Consider the following 20,606-nt stretch of genomic DNA (forward strand, 5'->3'; position numbering starts at 1 on the left):
AATCAGTTCATTATTTAAAAAGCCATAAAACACAATTATTAAAAATGGATAAAAAAAAGCTGAACCACTGAAATTATAACAAGTGATAGTCTAGCCAGCAGAGGGAGCAGTCTTCTGTCTACCGTTACATTCCCATCATTCTTCCCACCTGCCCCCTCTCCCAGCCAGTCTTCCATCTGGACCTCGGCCTGCCTGTCTGCTTCTGATGACAGGCTATAATTTTTCTCCCATCAATGTGCGGACACTTGGTGCAGGATTAGTGTAAGCTCATTTGGAAGTTTCACTATCTCTAGCCAGCACCTTCATTACAGGAGTCAGCTGTTCTTATTGCCTCTTAAATTTTAAACAGCTTTTGTGGCTTTATTTGCCTACATTAACTGGAATATTTTCATCTCTTTCTTTACTTCCTTGCTTTGTTTTAAAGAGTTTACAGGAATTAAGTAATTGATTTGTCTGTATTGATCCATGCTACATTTAGATTGCATGTAAATACAGCCACGTACTTTTTATTTGTGGTAGCACCTTGACAGTAACTGTGCATTTTCTAGAATCTTGCTAACACAGGGAATTGATGATATTAAATTAAAGTCACAATCATGGCCTGCATTAATGTTAACTCATTTTACATAGTTCGATAACATCATACAGAAAAGATAACTTATACACAGCCCAAGCATTGAGTGACAATGAACCAAAGCAGCTACCATACTCTGATCATTATATTGAAAATAATGGATGTTGTGGAGGGAGTCAAGACTAATTAATTCAGTCAGCAGATTCTGATTATATAAGCCCAAAACATTTAATTGTAGTTTTTAGCTCCCTACATACTGTCTGTTATTAAATGATATACACAATAAATATGCTTCCACTGCTCCAAGAAAAACTAGTAGCATTATACTGCTAAATGGAGAAAATGTTGATTGTGAATAGCATTGTCTCTGTGATTGTAAAAGTGTAAATTTCCAAGATCCCTGCAAAAACAAAGGGGCATCATCTGATTCAGAAATCTCCATAATGAGATATTTTCCCTTTGCTGCATTATTATGCAGTTACCTATAGATTTATTTATTATGATGGCAGAAAATTTTGTACTTAGTTGCATTTATATAATGTTTTCAATACTCATGCAACACCCTGAATATTCATTAATTGCTTCCTGTACTTCCGCCAACAATATCACACGTTAGAAATCTAAATCTTTTTTTAACACCTGGCATTATTTTGTTTAACCTTTTAAACACTGAATTTCTTCTTCAACGTTGTGCAACGTTTTGATTATTTCTGGTCGTTTTAATATGAAGCAGAATAAAGAGCATTCTGCGAATCCGCTTAAAATGTGGCAAAAAAACATTGCAATTAGAATGTGCAAAGATTTGCGCCTATATTGCATAAATAATACAATGATTATAAAACTGAAGAAAAAGGCTCAAAATCAGTTTAACCAATAAACATTTATCTACTGAAATAATATTTCAAAACGCTGAAAGAAGTTATAAACCGTATGAATAGATAGTCCCAATTTCCTTTTTGGTTTCGCTTTCATCATCTATTTGTATATAAAAGTCACATGTTTACATATTTTAGTTTCAATGTATGTTGACCATTTGTTGTTTATAGATTATTACAATTCTTTACAATTATTCCCATGAAATTGTTGGTCCTTTTGTAAATCTACCTAATGCATGACATCTTAAACACCTCCAGCAGCTTTCTCCTCTGCAGGCCTCCTCTCTCTTGGGAACATTGAGCTTGCCTTCTGCTCTATTCCTGGAGCTCTCACCCTTCAGCTGGGCTTTGCCTCCCAATATTTTTTGCGCATGAGGCATCTCAGTGCTGCTTGCCATCACTGCCGCCTCCAGCCCAGCCTCAGCATTACCATGTCCAGCTATTTTTTTCCTCCCCCCCACCCCCCCCACCTTACTCTAGGCCAACAATGGGTCAAAAGCCCTGCATTTAAAATCAAATCATTCTTAAACAAAATATTAAAGATATAAAACAACAAAGAAGCAAATGGAAATAGCGTAAGAATCAAGAAGCATTTAGCAAAACTAAAGAAAAAACATAATATCCGAAAACAGGAACAATCTGACTAGATAAAAGAAAGGGACAACATAAAATAAAAGCATAAAATGAAAGAGACAAGAAACAAAATAGAAAGAGGCACCCATGGATAAAGAAGTTTATAACGAGGTCAATTTTCATAGGTTTTTCCTGTTGAGCAACACTACAGGAGATCCACTAGTGCTATTTAAATCTTCACACACAGTGCAGCTATTTCTTTCGATCCACACTAAACTGTAATAATTTAATTCAGGATACAGTACACATTTTACTGTCTTTTATTAAAGCATATCAAGAGATGATAGACAATGCCTTTGCAGCTTCTACATCTACTTGAAACTGTTTTCAGTTTACAATTGGTGTACACAGATTAACTTGACATGTATAAAAATATTATGCTGTCCATAAAAATCCACTCTATAGAAATGAGCAGTGCAAAGAAAACTAACATCAAATGTATGATTTTTAGCACCAATGAAGCATCTAAATACAAAATGATAACCCTTAAATTTGTTTAACTTACAGTCTGCAATGAAGTTTGGAATAAATTAAGAAAATAAGAATAAATTGACATCACAATTAAATTTTAGCAAAGTATCTTTTCTGTGGAAATTTATTTTTCACAATAATTTGGGAACTCTGTTTTAGACCAGTGATGCTGCTTTAAGGTTATAATTTGTGTTGTGCTAATATCCCAAGTTTATTCTGTTGCTATGCTCAAAATGTTTTTGAAAACCATTTAAAGCTATTTTCCTCTCTTGTGTCTTACAGAACAAAGCAATTATAGGTCGTGTAGTAAAATTGTCAGATACAGTGATTGGTCTCGAATCATTTAATGGTTCTGAGAGAGCAAGCAATCCACTCTACAAGGACTATCACGGTAAGTCTAATCGTAACCAAAGTACCCCAAGTGACTTATAGATATTTAGCAGTTTGCCCTCTAATTAGTTTGTCTGCCATAAGGTAGTAATTGATTTCATTTCAGAATCTGCATTTCGACTGTCTCCCAATGTAGCAATCTATTGGTCAGGCTGTTTATCTTTTACTGTGCATTATGACTGTGAAAGTAACATGGCAACTACTCACATGTTGTCAAGCCAAATTACCAAGACAGTGCTCAATCAGATGTGCATCATTGTAGGCAGGCTTTTGGGAATACTCATGCGGAGGAAGCCAGGCAGCCACTCGGCCAGTGAGCTTACCAATTCCCTTAACCATGACTAGACTGCACCAACTCAGCCAATGTTCCTGTCACAAAAGATCAGCTTAGATTTGAGCTCACACTGCTCGAAGCTAAAAGCAGACCGCACATGTGTACACCAGTTCCTAACAGTCATAAACGAGCTTCATTTGCAAATATTCATTTGTTTTACACACTCAGCCTGAATTTTATGCCTGTTTGAAGGGCTATTTACCATAACAGCATGTAACAACTTGTTAATGACCGAAGACTCAAAATACATTTTTTTAAATCAAAGCTGTAGTCGAGGTCTGCAACCCATAAGCCATCTTTTCGTGGCTGCTTACTGGTGCATTTAATAAAATAAAGATCATTCAGCAATGCTTTTGGGCAGCAAGCAAGGTGATAGCCACATTTGCTTACTGTAAATACAAGGGAAAATATCACAAATGGGCCTCCGTTTTGACAAGCATCAGAATCCTCTTTGTTTATATCTCCATGTCTGCACCTAAATGTAATTAGTTTTACTTGGACAAGGATTTTTGTTTATCTTATTCTGCTTGATTACCTGAGCATAATCACACTGTTTGCTTCATTGCTTCTGGTGGCGATCCCTGGTTTAAAAAGGGACAGTGAGGAATGTAAATGTGGAGAGTTCTGCTGTCAGCTTGTTTAATTTACGCAGCTGCATGATGGCATTTTTTAAAATTTAATTTTTCTTAAGGTTTGCTGCATGTTCATCAGATTCCTCGTCTTAATAGTTTAATCTGTGACGTGCCTGATACAAAGGATCTTGCTTTCAAATTGAAACGAAAATTGTTCACTATTGAGGTAGGAAACATTCAGATTTGATATTTTACTTCATTCCATTTAAAAATGCAATAAGAATAAGTTGTTTAGCAAGTTAATAGCTTAATACACCATATGAATATGCAATAGGGAATTTTCATATAAGCTATCATCATCTCGTTTTTGTCTGTGAAAGGCTTTGGAGTGGGGGAGGGCAAAGAACCTCTTTGCTGCATTTTTAATTTGCAAGCTAAGAGTCTGTTTGTAACTATCCCAAACATACCTTAAGGCAAAGTTGTATAACATAATAAAACTATGGGCCTTTTGCCAAATTAATTGCTGAGATCGGCTTCTGTTATTTAATTCCATCTGCTCCATTGTGGATCTAAATTAATAAAATATCTTGGTAACAAAATATAATTTAACTTCTTTAACAATGTTGGTTTAAATAATTTAAGGTCCCAACCATATGTTGTACTGTAGGATGTAGTGGAAATCTCAACGTAGTACTGCATAGTTCTATATTGTAGTGAACTGCTAATGTTGATGGTAGCTGGTTTGCATCATCTAGCACATTACTTTGTTTTCAGAAAATACTTTAACATGTATCTGGGAGCTAATTGAAAATCAGTTGTAAAACACCGCACACATTTTATGCAGCTAATGTCATAGCAATAATAAACGCCACTGCAACAATAATCTTCTTCATATTTATTAAGCAAACGTTGCTGGCCTGTAAGTTTTTTAAAAATGGTTACAAAGGTTAATTCCAACATACGACCAGATTCAAACTTTTCCATTGACCTGAAATATTGGCAGTGTTTATAATCCTGATGAGTTGGGACTGAATTGAATCTATTCTCTTTTTCCCAGCAATACTAAATAGCGAATGAATACAACTGTTAACCAATTAAGGCTGAAGTATTAATTAACTAAGCATGAAAAGGTGAATGCATATTTAAGGAGTGGCTTTTTGTGATGTGATAATTATTTCTTCTCCAGTCCTTGTGTAGTGTCTTCACTGGAGATAAAATAAGTGGGCAGCCCTGACAAACCATATTATTTAATCTCCTGTCAAGTGGAAAGCATTTAAGCAGGACACTTGTCTTGGCTATTTCAGCTTATACAAGAGAATTGAGCACAAATAAATTAGCATATTTTGTCTTATTCACTAGCTGCTGGTCAATTTGGGTTGGCATCGCTTTGGTGTTTGGTACTTCACCCTGGAGTGACCACTGTGGCCCTTCAATGACCCTCTGGCCTCTTAACTGGCTACTTGATAAGGCAACTGTTGTCACCACCCCTCTTTTTCCCCCTCAGTTTTTCTCTCTTGCTTCCCGACCCACCGCCTCCCCCGCGAACATCCCTCGGAAGAAAACCTATGAATCATTAAAGACTCAACCCAGTGACAATTACGATGCCCTCCTCCTAATTAATGGTCATCAGTGGCCTTCATTATTTAATCACATTGAGAGCAGTTAATAGTTAATCAAGCAGCCAAATGTTCGATTGGGTCATCTTGGGAGCAGTGTTGTAGATGTCTCGATTGGGATGCTTCCCTGTAATATCCACTTAACACCACATATAGAAGTCGTAAAATCAAAAAAGTTGTTAGAATTAACCCTCTGATTCCTTGTTAAGCCACTGTAAAAGAAAGCAATTTTCTGTCAAATTGAACCAAACAAATACCCATTTCACACTCCTGAAGAAAAATAAGGCCCTTAATTTTTTTATCCTACTTGTTCTTTGGTAATGTGCATAAATGAACTGTTTAAAGCTGTCACTTTCATTTCTATGCCTTATTTTTGATTATATATGCAGCACAGTGTTAAGAGTTCAAATCGCATCTTTGGCTTTCATTGTTAGGCTACATTTATTATTCTTTTAAAAGCGTGTGCTAACTATGTTAGAGTTAGGGTACCAATTGATATACAAGAGCTGCTTCTTTTGGTTTATTCTAATTTGTTATTGTGGAAATTGCACGATCCAAATTGTTTGCTTGATGCCCAGCAAAAGTGATAACTTTAACCCAGGCATGCAATTTTCTTAAGACCTGAAATTGTGTGATTGCTTCAATATTTTTGGTATGACCAGAACCAAACTTGGCAGAATAAAATTCATTGCCTTAACTAAGAATGCAGCTAAATTGTTGATGGTCTCCTTCCCCTGTGAAAGTCAGGAGTTTTACACAATGCATTGCCCTTTCTCCACCCCCTCCCCCCACCTCTGAATTGATGGGGAGATTTCACCCTTGGTATAAAAAATGTAGTTCCACATCGACGTTCACTGGAAGAGGAAGATGCATTTTGAGGGTGTTAATTTCAACAGAATTCTTTAATAAAAATTGTACTTCCGGCTCTACCATCACAATTCATTCATTTACATTCATGATACAAGCTGCATCAAATAAAGCTGAATGCCAAAACATTTACTAAGCAGACAAAAATGCAATTTCATAGTATACTGAATATTCTTATAGATTTTAAAGTCTTATAAAAGTACTGAAAGGAAATTATTGAATTGTGGAAAAGTATAAACTTCCTTCACAGTGATGATGCCCTTAAATTGGTAAATCTTCTGTACTTTTCCTCAATCTGAGTATTTACGTGTTACATAACATCAGTAGAAACTCCTGGAAGCCTCATTGCACATCTAGACTGAAATGTAAACCTAAAATTGCCATAAATGCACAGCAAGGTCCATGAAAAGATAAATTGTCAAAAAAAGAGTAAAAGCAGAAAATGCTAAAACTAGACAGCAGGTCTGTTAGTACTGGGGGAAACAAAAGTTGATGCTTTAGGCAGACATTCTTAGTTCTGTACTGTATAGACCAAAAGCATCAGATTATTTATGAGACTTGCATTTCTATAGTGCCCTTCACAACCTCAGGCCATCCCAAAGTGCTCTAGAGCCAATTAACTACTTCAGAGTTGCAGTCACTCTAATAGTGTAGAAAATGCAGCAGTCAATTTTCACACAAAAAGCTCCCACATCAGTGTGACAATGATCAGATAATGTGATAGAATGTAGTCAATGCCTAAACAATATTTGCAGCTGAATCTGCAAGTGTAATTTTATTTACATATAAGCATTTTTTTGTGAAAGCTTTGGGTAGCATTTCAAATGAGGACTGAAAATTCACATTTTGGTGAAATTTAGCTTTAGTGTTACCACATTCCAAGAAGAAACACAGAACTTGCAGGGGAAGATGTCAGATTGGCTTTGGAGATCTGTACTTTACCTCTTCTTGCACATTCCATCACATGCACAGTAGACCCATTACCAGAAAGCCCATTTATTGACTAATGAGCTTGTGTTGTATAATTTTATAAGACAACTATACAAATTAGTTTATTTCAAGTTTCTGTTTCAGACTGATGGTTTGATAAACATAAAAGAGTATTAAAGGATTATGTAAGTAGCATGTTTGCCTGATGGAAGTAAAGTTGTTGGAAGTTTATTAAAAGGAAAATGAAAATGTTGAAGCAAACATACTTAAATGAATAGAGTATTAAAAGACTGAGGGGAAAAAATACAAAAAAGTCTGCCTGTCTAATCCTATTTCTTTCCACTTTGGAATCTTAATTAGGAGGAGATAAAAACCATCATTTGACTAAATTATTGTCTTGAATCTGTAGCAAAAGGTATAATCCGCAATTGGGCCAATTAGTGCACCCTGTAGTTAGCCATGCTGAGGCAGGCAATGTGATTAGAGCTGACACCAGCCTAGTTCCCACTGTTGCTTTGCCAGGTATGATGGTCAGACTTCAAAGGGCTTGAGGCATCAGCAGGGCAAGGTTTGGAGGCCAACTTTTGGTCCGGCCGTTAATCTCTCTGCTAAACTGCAATGCCCCTCGCACAAAACGAGCTTACGCGACATAATCATGCGGCATTAAAGTTTCAGTTGAGTTATGCCAATTGCCTTTGATTTTCTGATGATTGACCAAAAGACGCCTATACAGCCAGACACATGCTCAAACTTTCCAGATTAGGTAAGCTGAACAGCAATCTAAAGCATTTTTGTACTTTTTATTTGATTGGCCCAGATGATAGGTTGTTGCTTAACATCTGAGATGAAATCATCTGAGTCCAGTTTATTCAAATTGTTTATAATCATCTGAAGACACAATGGAGCACCTTTGGAACTCCTGCCCTGATTGCCTAATCATCTGTCTCTTTTGTACAGTATTTTGTTTCCTGTTTAGTTTTTGCTTTCTTAGTAACGTCACAATGTTTCCATTTTAAGAACAGCCTACAGCAGCACTAGTTCTGTTGTGAGCGAGAGGAACTGCCATCCACTGACTTTCCCTAAGGCTGCTACATACAGCGTTGCCTAACTTGTGCCTCTCATTTACACATTTCAACTGACTTTAGACAGGTCAGAACATGGAAGCTCATGACGCAGCTTGACGAAGCACTCACCATCACATTCCTTCCAGATTTGATTGCTAAATGTATTCATCGTGACTAGACAGTCTTAAAGGAGGTCAAGCATTTTAGCTGAAAATGAATGAGATAGACCCTATACACAGCTTTGTTCTGATGCAGATAATTTGGTTGGTTGTAACAGTTATAACAGTTGGTCACCATATTTGGCAGTCGTTGCCCAAGACGATATGTATCATTTGAGTGCTAGAAGAATGATTATGAAATAGTGCCACCAGGCATTACACACACAAGATCAAGATTTTAACTATGCGCATAAATGTTAAAGTGAACATGGTTTAGTTTTGAAGTTGGGCGTATGGAACCCTTCCTTCCTCCAAATTTCATTGGTGTTTTCAGCTATGATGGATGCCATTGTGAATTTTCTTTATACTAATTACAGAATAGGTGACCCATTAGTATCATATGAATACTGTTGGGGATTTTGCTACATTCTAGGACAAGCTGCTGATACTGCAGTTCAGCAACCTCCCAGCGAAGGGGGAAAGGTGGTAGAATTGCAGCAATCTATAGCAAACCCTCTCCTCTTTTTTTCTCACTTCTAAATTAATGATAGAATAGTCTTCCTTTAATGTATTTTTTTCCTTGTGTATTTATTTGTGTGCCTGCATTGACATATTGCTTTTTGGTTTAAAAGCGACAAATGAGAGAAAATCATGGGGCTGGAAAGAGTAGGAAGATCATGGGGGAGTTAGGAAAAGCACTTGTAAACAAAAAGTAGGAAGATGAGTTGGAGAGAGGGAGAACACAGACGCAAAAAAGGTTCAGTTTGAGGAAAGTGACAGGATCTTATAAAATTTATCATCAAAAATAAATACAAATAAAATATACTCTCTCTCTCTCTCTCTCTCTCAAGTAGGGCACAGTAAAATGTCAGTAATGATTCAGGTTCCACGCAAATCTGAAATTCCAGGCAAAGATTAAAATTGGGGAGGGGGGGAGGAATTGTTTTTTCTTCTATATTTCCTATGCTTTTCCCCTTTTTATGTCTTCCTCTAGTTCATGATCTCTCGATCCCCTCTCCCAGCTCCATAGACTTTTCTCTGTTACCTGCTTTTGGCCAAATGAATAAACCAAATGCCAGCCACATACATATTCTTGCTTTTGCTATGTCTTCGCAACAGAAAATAGTACTCTGTTAACTGCTACGTGATTATATTATATACTTTTAACACTTGCCGTGTTAGGATGCCCTAAACCACCTGAATCAGTAAGAAAAATGTGCATTCATATAACGTTTATCATGACTTCCGGACATCCAAAGTGCTTTACAGCCAGTTAAGCACACTTGTATTCTTGAAAAGTAGAACCTAAAATGTACTGTGCATTGCCTAAGTGGAGGGTAAGTGTTGTGTGTTTGTTTTTAGTTGTAAATTTTGTGAATTCTTGTTTGCTGTAGTATTTTGGTAAGGTGCTTGCCCCACGATCACCCAGAGCTGAACCTGTTTTTTTGTCACTAAGATGAAAGCAAAATACTGCGGATGCTGGAAATCTGAAATAAAAACAAATGCTGGAAAAACGCAACAGGCCTGACAGCATCCATGGAGAAGGGAACAGAGTTAACATCTCGAGTCCATATGACTCTTCAGAGCTCCGAGAAAGAGTCATATGGACTTGAAACGTTGACTCTGTTTCCCTCTCCACAATGCTGCCAGACCTGCTGAGTTTTTCCAGCACTTTTTGTTTTTATTTCTGGTTTTTTTTTGTCAACTTGCTTCCCCTTTTTCCCCTTCCCTCCTGAAGGCACAGACATCCTCTGGGACACAGCTCTACAGGCAGTGGCAGCTGTCTGGCACCTTGCTATTCTGAAGCAGGAACTGCAACATGTTGTTAGGGCAGGGAGAGCATTATTCTGCACCCAACTTTGGCACACCTGACCTGAGAGTGCCAGGTGTCTGTAAATGAAAAGTGTTCCATTTCCCAACACTAACATCCTTCACGTTGATGAATACAAGATTCAATATGAAAAGTTTTTTTTATTGCAATTTTTTGATCTTCGCCAGTCAGATACAGACATGACTGTGCTACAAAGTATGAGGAAAAGAGTACTTAGCAAGGTGAGTCCCTACAGGAGGCAAATTCCTCCTTGCCTTGATTTCTAAGAGCCAAGCTTATTGTGTTTTTCTAGCCAACTAATTTTCTGTATTCTTAGAATAAATTGGGAAGATTTTTTTCCCATAGACAGTCTATAAATTGCCATGAGTTTGCAACAATTTAATTAGCAATCTGTCAATATTAGGTAAAATTATACGATGCATTTTTGTCTCCTGCAGCTTGAAAATTAACATGTATTTAACATGGAAAAAGCTTGACTGAGAGACTGTGGAAGAATGTTTTTGGTGATGTTCTTTCCACCATGCCCATCCTCCTTCAAATAAACCAGAAACACACCAACTAGACCACAAATACATCAACAATTGTTGTGAAGTGTGTGGAGTAAAGCAAAATGAATAGAATTAAAGGTCTCAAAAGAACACTGTGCAGCTTTAGTCAGACACATAGTTATGTTAGAGGTCAGTGATATAGCTTGAAATGCAGTGGCATTTGCTAACCAATAAACATATGGGTCACCACCCCTCAATATTTGCAATGCCAAATCCTGCAGAGAACTTGGGATGCATTGTCGTTTGATTTACCAATATAGCATGTCAAATTGTAAAGCTGTTTGGAATAGCATGTGTGAAAGTGAGCAGGTACACCCAGGTTGATGAGTAATTAACTATAAAATGACTCATTGTTGATTTATTTGTGGTCTAGTTGGTGTGTTTCTGGTTTGTTTGGAGGAGGATGGGCATGGTGGAAAGAACATCACCAACAGCATTCTTCCACAGTCTCTCAGTCAAGCTTTTTCCATGTTAAATACATGCTCAAGATCATTGTTATTTTTGTGAATAAAAAATAATTAAAACAAACATTTTACAAAGGCAAAATGCTACAGATGCTGAAAATCTGAAATATCAACAGAAAATGCTGGAAATACTCAGGTCAGGTCACATTTTGGAGACAAAAAATAGATTAAATGATTAGGGCTGGTGACCTTCCAACAGAACTGGAAAATGTTGCATATGTAACTGGTTTTAAACAAGTACAAAGGCAAGGGAAGGTAGGAAAGATTCAAAGCGAAGGTATGTGATAGGGTGGAAGGCAGGAAAGATTAAGTGACACAAGCGATGACATACAAAACAAAAGGTGGTGTTAATAGGCCGAGTAAAGAAACAAAAGATGGGTTTAGAGGAGCTGTGAATGGCAAGAGCAGAATCTTTGCCACTGCCTGCTACCTGAAAAAATGGGAATAGTGGTTATAATCTAAAACAGTTGAATTCTTTGTTAATTCGGAAGGTTGCGAAGTGCCCAATCAAAGGATAAGGTTCTGTCCCTCGAGCTTTCTGCCATTGAGCTGTTTTGGATAAGTGTAAAAAAGTACTTTAAAAAGTACCTGGAAGAGCATGAGGAGACACAAGTTCAAGGTGAGGGGCAGGAGGTTTAGGGGGGATGTGAGGAAAAACTTTTTTACCCAGAGGGTGGTCACGGTCTGGAATGCGCTGCCTGGGAGGGTGGTGGAGGCGGGTTGCCTCACATCCTTTAAAAAGTACCTGGATGAGCAGAACATTCAAGACTATGGGCCAAGCGCTGGTAAATGGGATTAGGTCAGGTGCAGACTCAATGGGCCAAAGGGCCTCTTCTGCACTGTGTGATTCTGTAACAGGTCAAGGTCAGAATGGAACAGAGAATTAAAATGGCAAGCAACCAGAAGCTAAAGGTCACATTTGCAGACTAAACTGAGGTATTCAGCAAAGTCATCACCAAACCTGCATTTGATCTCCCCAGTGTAGGAGTCCACATATTGAGTAGCAAATACAGTATACTAAATACCAAAGGAAGTACAAATAAATCACTTATCACCATAAGGAGTGTTTGGAGCCCTAGACAGTGGGAAGAGAAGAGGTGAAAAGGCAGGTGGTGCATCGATGTTGGCCGTGATGGAAAAGTGGACCAGGTTGTCTTGGAGAGAACAGTCCCTTTGGAATGCTAAATGGGGAATATATGTTTGGTGGTGGTGTTACTCACTGGTGGTAATGGAAATGACAGAGAAGTATACATTGAATATGGAGGTCAGAGTGCCTGGAGACAAGCAGTCAGAAGGGCATGGAGAAAAGCATAGGATATAAGAAATGACCAGATGTTGGAAAGGAGAGCCTGGCGGAAGGTAAAAACATCAGGCGACCTCAGGCCAACGTTATTCATCTGTGTCCACTGCAGAAGGAACTACCACTCATGAATCAGTCTCGAAAGCCTTAACAGATCATGTTCAATACAATAGTGACATACACCATGGATGCTGTCCATCACCTCCTGAGACGAACGGATGCCAATAAACAAAAAAGTTCAGTGGAAGGTGAGAACAAGGGGAACCCAAATATGGCTCTGGAAGAAAGGCAGTGAGTTGAGGATAGAAATGTAGATAATGTTACAGACACATTTGAGGGCCCAATCAACCACAGCAGAGGGGAATCCTCAGATGAAGAAAAAGAAAGAATTATCTCGAGCACTGATGTGGAAGGTGGCATTGTCAGGACAAATGTGACAGGCTGAGAAACTGGGAGAATAGAATACAGCCCTTACAGGAAGCAGGGTGGGAGGAAGCATAAACAAAAGTAGCTCTGGTCAACTGAGCTTATTGTAAGGTATTGGTTGACAGCCTATCTCCAAAAATGGAGATAATGAGTCGAGAAAGAGAAAGGAAGCTGTTTTAGTACAGCTACAATACTGGCATCTAGCCAGCAATATGGAAAATTACCCAGGCATGTCTTGTACACAAAAAGCAGGACAAATCCAACCCGGCCCTCATCAGTCTACTCTGGATCATCAGTAAAGTGATGGAAGGGGTCATTAACAGTGCTATCAAGCAGCACTTGCTTAGCAATAACCTGCTCGCCCAGTTTAGATACCTCCAGAACAGTTCTGTTGAAGGGTCATTCGGACTCAAAATGTTAACTGTGCTCCTCTCCGTAGATGCTGCCAGACCTGCTGAGTTTTTCCAGGTATTTTTGTTTTTCCTTTAGATTCCTCCAGGGTCACTCAGCTCCTGATCTCATTACAGCCTTGGTTCAAACATGGACAAAAGAGCTGAACTCCTGAGGTGAGGTGAATTTGACTGTCCTTGACATCAAGGCAGCATTTGACCGAGTCTGGCACCAAGGAGCTCGAGCAAAGCTGGAGTCAATGGGAATCTGGGAAAACTCTCTGCTGGTTGGAGTCATACCTAGCACAAAGGAAGATGGCTGTGGTTGTTGGAGGGTAATCATCTCAATTCCAGGACATCACTGCAGGAGTTCCTCATGGTAGCATCCTAGGCCCAATCACCTTCAGCTGCTTCATCAATGACCTTCCTTCCATCATAAGGTCAGAAGTTGGGATGTTTGCTGATGATTGCACAATGTTCAGAACCATTTGCGACTCCTCAGATACTGAAGCAGTCCATGTCTAAATGCAGCAAGACCTGGACAATATCTAGGCTTGGGATGACAAGTGGCAAGTAACATTTGCGCCACACAAGTGCCAGACAATGACCACCTCCAAGAAGAGAGAATCTAACCATTGCCTTTTAACATTTAATGGCATTACCGTCGCTGAATCCCCCACTATCAGCATCCTGGGAGTTACCATTAACCAGAAACTGAACTGGACTAGCCATATAAATATATGGTTACAAGAGCAGGTCAGAGGCTAGAAATCCTGCGGTGAGTAACAAAGCCAGTCCACCATCTACAAGGCACAAGTCAGGAGTGTGATGGAATACTCTCCACTTGCCTGGATGAGTGCAGCTCCAACAATACTCAAGAAGCTTGACACCATCCTGGACACCAGGAGACTGCTTGGCTGGCACCCCATCTATAAACATTCACTGCCTCCACCATCGACGCACAGTGGCAACAGTGTGTACCATCTACAAGATGCACTGCAGGAACTCGCCAAATCTCCTTAGATCTTCTAAATCCATCACTGCCACCATCTAGAAGAACAAACATGGGAACACCACCACCTGGAAGTTTCCCTCCAAGCCACTCACCATCCTGACATGGAAGTATATTTACATTCCTTCACTGGGTGAAAACCCTGGAACTCCCTCCCTAACAGCACTGTGGATGTACCAACACCACATGGACTGCAGTGGTTCAAGAAGGCAACTCACCACCACCTTCTCAAGGACAATAAGGGATGGGCAATAAATGCTGGACTAGCCAGTGACATCCACATCCCATGAATGAATTTTAAAAAAGGAAACATCAGAGATGGACGACATGAAGGCAAGGAAGGAGTGGAAATTTGAAGCAAAGTCGATAGAATTTTACAGCTTGGGGTGAGAGCAGGGAATGGTACTGATAGTCCATCAATGTACCAGAAAAAGAAATGAAGGACACAGTGTTAGAACTGGAATAAAGGATGTTCCACCTAAGGCAGTCATATCCCATACCACTTCCCATTCCAGATTCTATCACACCACCTTTTAGTTGGAGGAAACAAGAGGAGTCACATAGAAGTTATTCAATGCAAGTTCAGCTAGGCGGAGGAGGGTGATGGTGGATGAGGACCAGTTGGGTCTCAATTCAAGGAAGAAGCATAGAGCCTGCAGGCCATCTAGACAATTATGGCCAGGAAATTGGAAACTCTGAAGTTGCAGAGGGCATTGAAAGTGTTTTGGATGTAGGTCCGGAGAGGAAAAGTAGATTTTGAGGTAGAAGGAAGTAAATTCTGTGGGTCAGGAACGAGCCGAAATGATGCAGGGCAGCCTTGTTTGTAGATCTTGAGAAGAAGGTAGAAGAGGGTTGCCATTCATTGGATTGGAGGTCTATAAGGTTAGAAGCTGTGGGGAGGAAGATCTCCAGAACAGGTGAGGTCAGTGATTATGAGAAATGATGATTTGATCTTCAGTGGTGGAGTCATGGCCCAGAGGGAGTTAGGAGGAAATTTTGGAGAGCTGGCGTTTGGCCTCTGCAAAGTAAAGGTCTGTTCATCAACAACAACAGTGCTATCCTTTCCAGTAAGTTTTATGACAATGTCAGGGTTGGACTTGAGAGAACGAAGTGCTTAAAGTTCAGAGGGAGATAGGTTAGAGTGAGTGAGCTGACCATTGGAGCAGCCAATGTCACGCCAGCAGTTCCCAATGAAAATTATCTAGAGTGGGTAAAAGGTTAATCAACATTCTGGCAATCATGTCTAACCAGAAAATCAACTGGACCATCAAATACATGCCATGGCTACTGGGACAGGTTACAGGTTGGATATTCTGCAACAAGTGGTTCACCTTCTGACTTCCCAAACCTTTTTCACTATCTACAAGGCACAAGTCAGGAGTGTGATGGAATACTCTTCACTTGCTTGGATGAGTGCAGTTCCAACAACACTCGAGAAGGTTGACGCCGTCTAGGGCAAAGCAGCCCACTTGATTGGCACCACATCCACAAACATTCACTCCCTCCACCACCAACGTATTGTGGCAGCAGTGTGTACCATCTACAAGATGCACTGCAGGAACTCACCAAGACTCCTTAGACAGCACCTTCCAAACCCACGACCGCTACCATCTAGAAGGACAAGGGCAACAGACTCATGGAAACGCCACCATCTGGTACTTCCCCTCCAAGCCACTCACCATTCTGACTTGAAAATATATTGCCATTCCTTCACTGCCGCTGGGTCAAAATCCTGGAACTCTCTCCCTAACAGTGCTGTGGGTGTTCCTACAACACATGGACTGCAGCTCTTCAAGAAGGCAGCTTCTCACCACCACCTCAAGGGCAATTAGGGATGGGCAATAAATGCTGGCCCAGCCAGCGATGCCCACATCCCATAAATTAATTTTTTAAAAGCCTTCTCAAATTCTCTTCATAGGACATGCCAGCAATAAGTCTGAACCTTAGTTGCACTCCCTCTATGGCAAATATATCCTTCCTTAAATAAGGAGACCAGACCTGTATGCAATACTCCAGGTGTGGTCTCACTAAGGTTCTATACAATTGCAGCAAGACATCTTTACTCCCGAACTCAAATCCTCTTGCAATAAAGGCCAACATACCATTTCGCTTCCATATTGCTTGCTGCACCTGCATGTTGCCTTTCAGTGGCTGATGAACGAGAACACCCAGATCCCTTTGGACACCAACACTTCCAATCTCTCCCCATTTAAGAAATACTCTGCATTTCTGTTTTTCCTACCAAAGTCGATAATTACACATTTTTTCATGTTATAATTCCTTCTGCCATGTTCTTGCCCACTCATATAGCCTGTCTAAATCCTCTTGAAGCCTCTTTGCATCCTAAGGCTCTCAACAACCACAACCTTCTTCCTATATACAGGTATGACTCCAACCACTGGAGAGTTTTCCCCCATTGACTTCAGTTTTTCAATGCCTTTTTGGTGCCATACTCTCGCATTCTACCTTGGTCTTTTCACTTCAACTCTGGAATTCAGCTCTTTTATTCATGGTATGGTCAAAGCTGTAATGAGGTCTGGTGCTGAGTGGCCCTGACTGAACCCAAAATGAAGATCAGTGGGCAAGCTATTGGTGAATATGCGTATTTGATAGCACAACTCCTTCCATTACTTTCCCGGTGATTGAGAGTATTCTGGTAGGTTGGGAATTTGCCAGTTCGGATTTGTCTTGCTATTTTTGGCAAGGGTATACCTCGGCTATTTCCACATTAAATGAATGCCAGAATTGTAGCTGACAACCTGACTAGGGGTATAGCTAATTCTGAAGCACTGGTCTTCAGCACTATACTTGGTTGTTGGGATCCATAGCCTTTGTTATCTAAGCATTATGCCTACTGAAACATCCGGAGGACAGTCCAATACAAGCGCAAAGAGATGCAAGATACTTGGCTGACTCATAAAGCAAAAGAACTTCAATCATATGCAGACCACAAAGACTGGAAGAGATTTAGCTCTGAAATCTGTCTACATCAGTAATTGTTGGTGCCAACTGGCCAAAACTGTTCACAAAAAAAGCCCAAATTCTAGAAAGATAGACAGACCACTTTAACCACATCCTCAATCTGCCTTCATCCATCAATGAAGAAGCAATCAACAGACTGCCATAGGTTGGCATCGACTGCTCTCTTGATAACCATTTCACCTTGTTAGAAATGGCAAATGCAATTAAACTTCTCTCTAGCAGCAAAGCTCCAGAAGCCGATGCTATCCCAGCTTAGCTCTACAAGGTTGGAGGTCAATTCCTGCATCACGAAGCTCACTTAAATCTTTCGGTCCATATGGAAGCAAAGAACCATTGCAAAAGAATGCAAAGTTGTCTCCATTGTCCACCTGTGCAAGTGGAAAGAATCTAGCCATAATCATAGAGGAATCACATTCCTTTCCGTTGTTGGCAAAATATTTGCCAGAATCCTTCTACACTGCTTAGTGCGACATCTCGACACGGATCTGCTGCCAGAGAGTTAGTGTAGTTTCAGAAAAGGTTGAGGAACCACTGATTAGGTGTCTGCAGTTAGACAGCCTCAGGAGAAATACCAAGAGCAGGTGATAGGCCTCTGCACCACATTTGTTGTCTTGAACAAGGCCTTTCATACAGTCAGCCGTGAGGGTCTTTGGAAGGTAATGGAGAAACTCAGCTGCTCTGAGAAATTCACCATAATGGTTCAACAGTTCTATGATAGCATGCTCGAGCACGCCCTAGCTGATGGTGAATCTTCTGACCCATTACCAGTCACTAATGAAGTTAAACAGGGCTGTATACTAGCACCAGCCCCCTTCAGCATGTTTTTTGCTTTGCCATGCTCTCCGATGCCTTCCATGATGATGATCCTGGCATTGAAATCACATATCACATGAATGGGAAGCTTATCAATCTGACATGACTCCAGGCAAAGACCAAGATCTCCAAGGGCATGCTTCATAATTTCTACGCGCTAGAGCTGGACATGTAATGTAGCATGGATTTGTTCTCCAATGCATGCAACAACTTCGACCTTACAAACAACACGAAAAAAACTGAAGTAATGCGCCAACCTGCTCCAGGAAAGCACCATCTCGAGCTCAAGGTTTCAGTCCATGACTTGAACCCGTCAGCAGTGGGTAAGTTTACTTACCTTGGCAGCACACTTTCCAAGCTGTCTATATTGAAACGAAACACATGCAAGAATTGTCAAAGCAAGTGTAGCCTTCGCCAGATTTCAAACATCAGTTAGGAATGAAGTCTGCCTCCCAAACTAAAAGTTTATGGAGCAATAATCCTACCCACTCTACGTATGCAAGATTTAGACTGTGTACCAGCATCATGCCAAGAAGCTCAACCACTTACACTTGAGCTGCTTTCAAAAGCTCCTAAAGATCTGATGGGAGGACAAAATACCAGACGCTGAGGTACTCACCTGAACTGGCATGCCAAGCAACTGAACCATATTGAGAGACAGTCACAACTGAATTGGGTTGGTCATGTGGCCAGAATGCCTTACACTTGCTTATCAAAGTGAATCTTTTATGGAGAGCTTGAGTCTTTGGTGAGCTCTTGTGGCAGTCAAAGGAAGCACTACAAGGACTTTGAAGGTTTCACCTAGGAGTTCTGATATTGATTTTGAGTCCTGAGAGATGCTTGCCAGGATCGCTGCACCCAGTACAACCAAATAAAAAACAGTGTAGCCTCCTTCGAAGGCAAGTGCACATCAGAGGCAGAGAGAAAACACAAGGAGAGGAAATCCTGAGCCAGCAACTCATCCAAAACTCAGTCATTTGTTGAATCCTGTCCTATTTGCATCAGAACCTTCTGGGCAAAATCAGCCTTGGCAGTCACTTACATATCCACCAGAATCCTACCAAACGTCCTCATATGATGAACATGGCCATCTTTGCTTCAACAGGTGAACAAGACCTGTGTCCAAAAGCAAAATACTGTGGATGCTGGAAATATGAAATAAAAAAGAAAAAATGCTGGAAATACTCAGCAGGTCAGGCAGCATCTGTGTAGATAAACAAAGTCAATGGGCGGAATCATCCCAGATTTGCATTAAATGCGGTAGCGGGTGTGGAAAAAGTAGTTTTACCCGCCAGCCGCAATGACGGATTTTCGAGCCGTATCGTCCCCTTCCCGCCTTATAAAGTATGCAGTCACAGGAAACATGACAGATCACTGGCAGCAGACCTCCGATTGGCCTGCCACGGCATTACCTCGCCGCTTCCTCACGCTAGGCGCCATATTTAAAATGCAGCCACATGCGCACACCTCAATGCAACCCAGGACTGCTCCACTGAAAACATGGCCCTAAAACCTAGAAAGATTGCAGCCCCCTGATTTAGTGACGCATCCTTGGGATGCCTTCTGGACACTGTGGAGGCCTGCCATGAAGTCCTCTACCCCCCACTCTGCCCACAGGAGTCCCACCACTCCAGCTTGGGTGACAGTGACAGAGGTGGTCAGTGCCAGCGCTGCACACAGGAGGTTGGCCATTCAGTGCAGAAAAAAGATGAATGATTTCATCCATGCCACCAGGGTAGGTCAACCATCTCATCGATCTCCACTAACAAGCCCATCTCACAATCATTGGCAGCTCACTGCCAGCTTAAGGGCAATCACCACTCACTGTCACACACACCCTCACATCTCCCATCTGGCCTCATCTCTGCCAACTGCCTCCACATCCCATCCATGGTGCCACATATGGCCTGGCATGCACCTTGATCACACTCTTTCCATCGGAGGGCAAGATGAGGCAAGATCACGTACAATCACTGGGAGAAGCCCCAGACCAGCGATGGAGTGCCAGGCATCGAGGTCCTGACTCCATTTGAGAGTCAAACATTGGAGCCGGAGAGGACAGAGAGGGCATCGACCATTCCTGCAGCGATGGTGAGGTCGGCGGCGAACACCCACGTGAGGATCCTGCACCACATCATCCCTCTCTCAACGCTACTGTGAACCCACTGTTGTGTGTTTAACGTGGCTGCCAAGCACTAATAATCTCCACTTTATCTCCTAGACACACCTGACATGTCACTCTCAGGCAACTGCGACCTTGACCCCAGCACCAAGATCACCTCGGATGAGGACCCTAAGGCCAACAGCATTGAAGACCCATCACGGTGCACACCCACACCCTCCACCAGTACAACGAT

At 40.8% G+C, this 20,606-nt stretch overlaps 1 protein-coding gene across 4 annotated transcripts in view; it reads left to right on the top strand.

The window, feature by feature from the left end:
- Positions 1 to 20,606, top strand: part of elp4 (elongator acetyltransferase complex subunit 4) — a 307,678-nt gene that overhangs the window by 191,855 nt on the left and 95,217 nt on the right. For all 4 annotated transcript variants that reach the window (XM_078549418.1, XM_078549419.1, XM_078549420.1 and 1 more), the window contains exons 8-9: positions 2,836 to 2,944; positions 3,969 to 4,075. In XM_078549418.1, coding sequence (XP_078405544.1) covers positions 2,836 to 2,944; positions 3,969 to 4,075 — 216 coding nt within the window. The remainder of the gene's footprint in view (positions 1 to 2,835; positions 2,945 to 3,968; positions 4,076 to 20,606) is intronic.

This window comes from Cetorhinus maximus, chromosome 9, assembly GCF_964194155.1.
Source record: "Cetorhinus maximus chromosome 9, sCetMax3.hap1.1, whole genome shotgun sequence".
NCBI classification, from domain to species: Eukaryota; Metazoa; Chordata; class Chondrichthyes; order Lamniformes; family Cetorhinidae; genus Cetorhinus; species Cetorhinus maximus.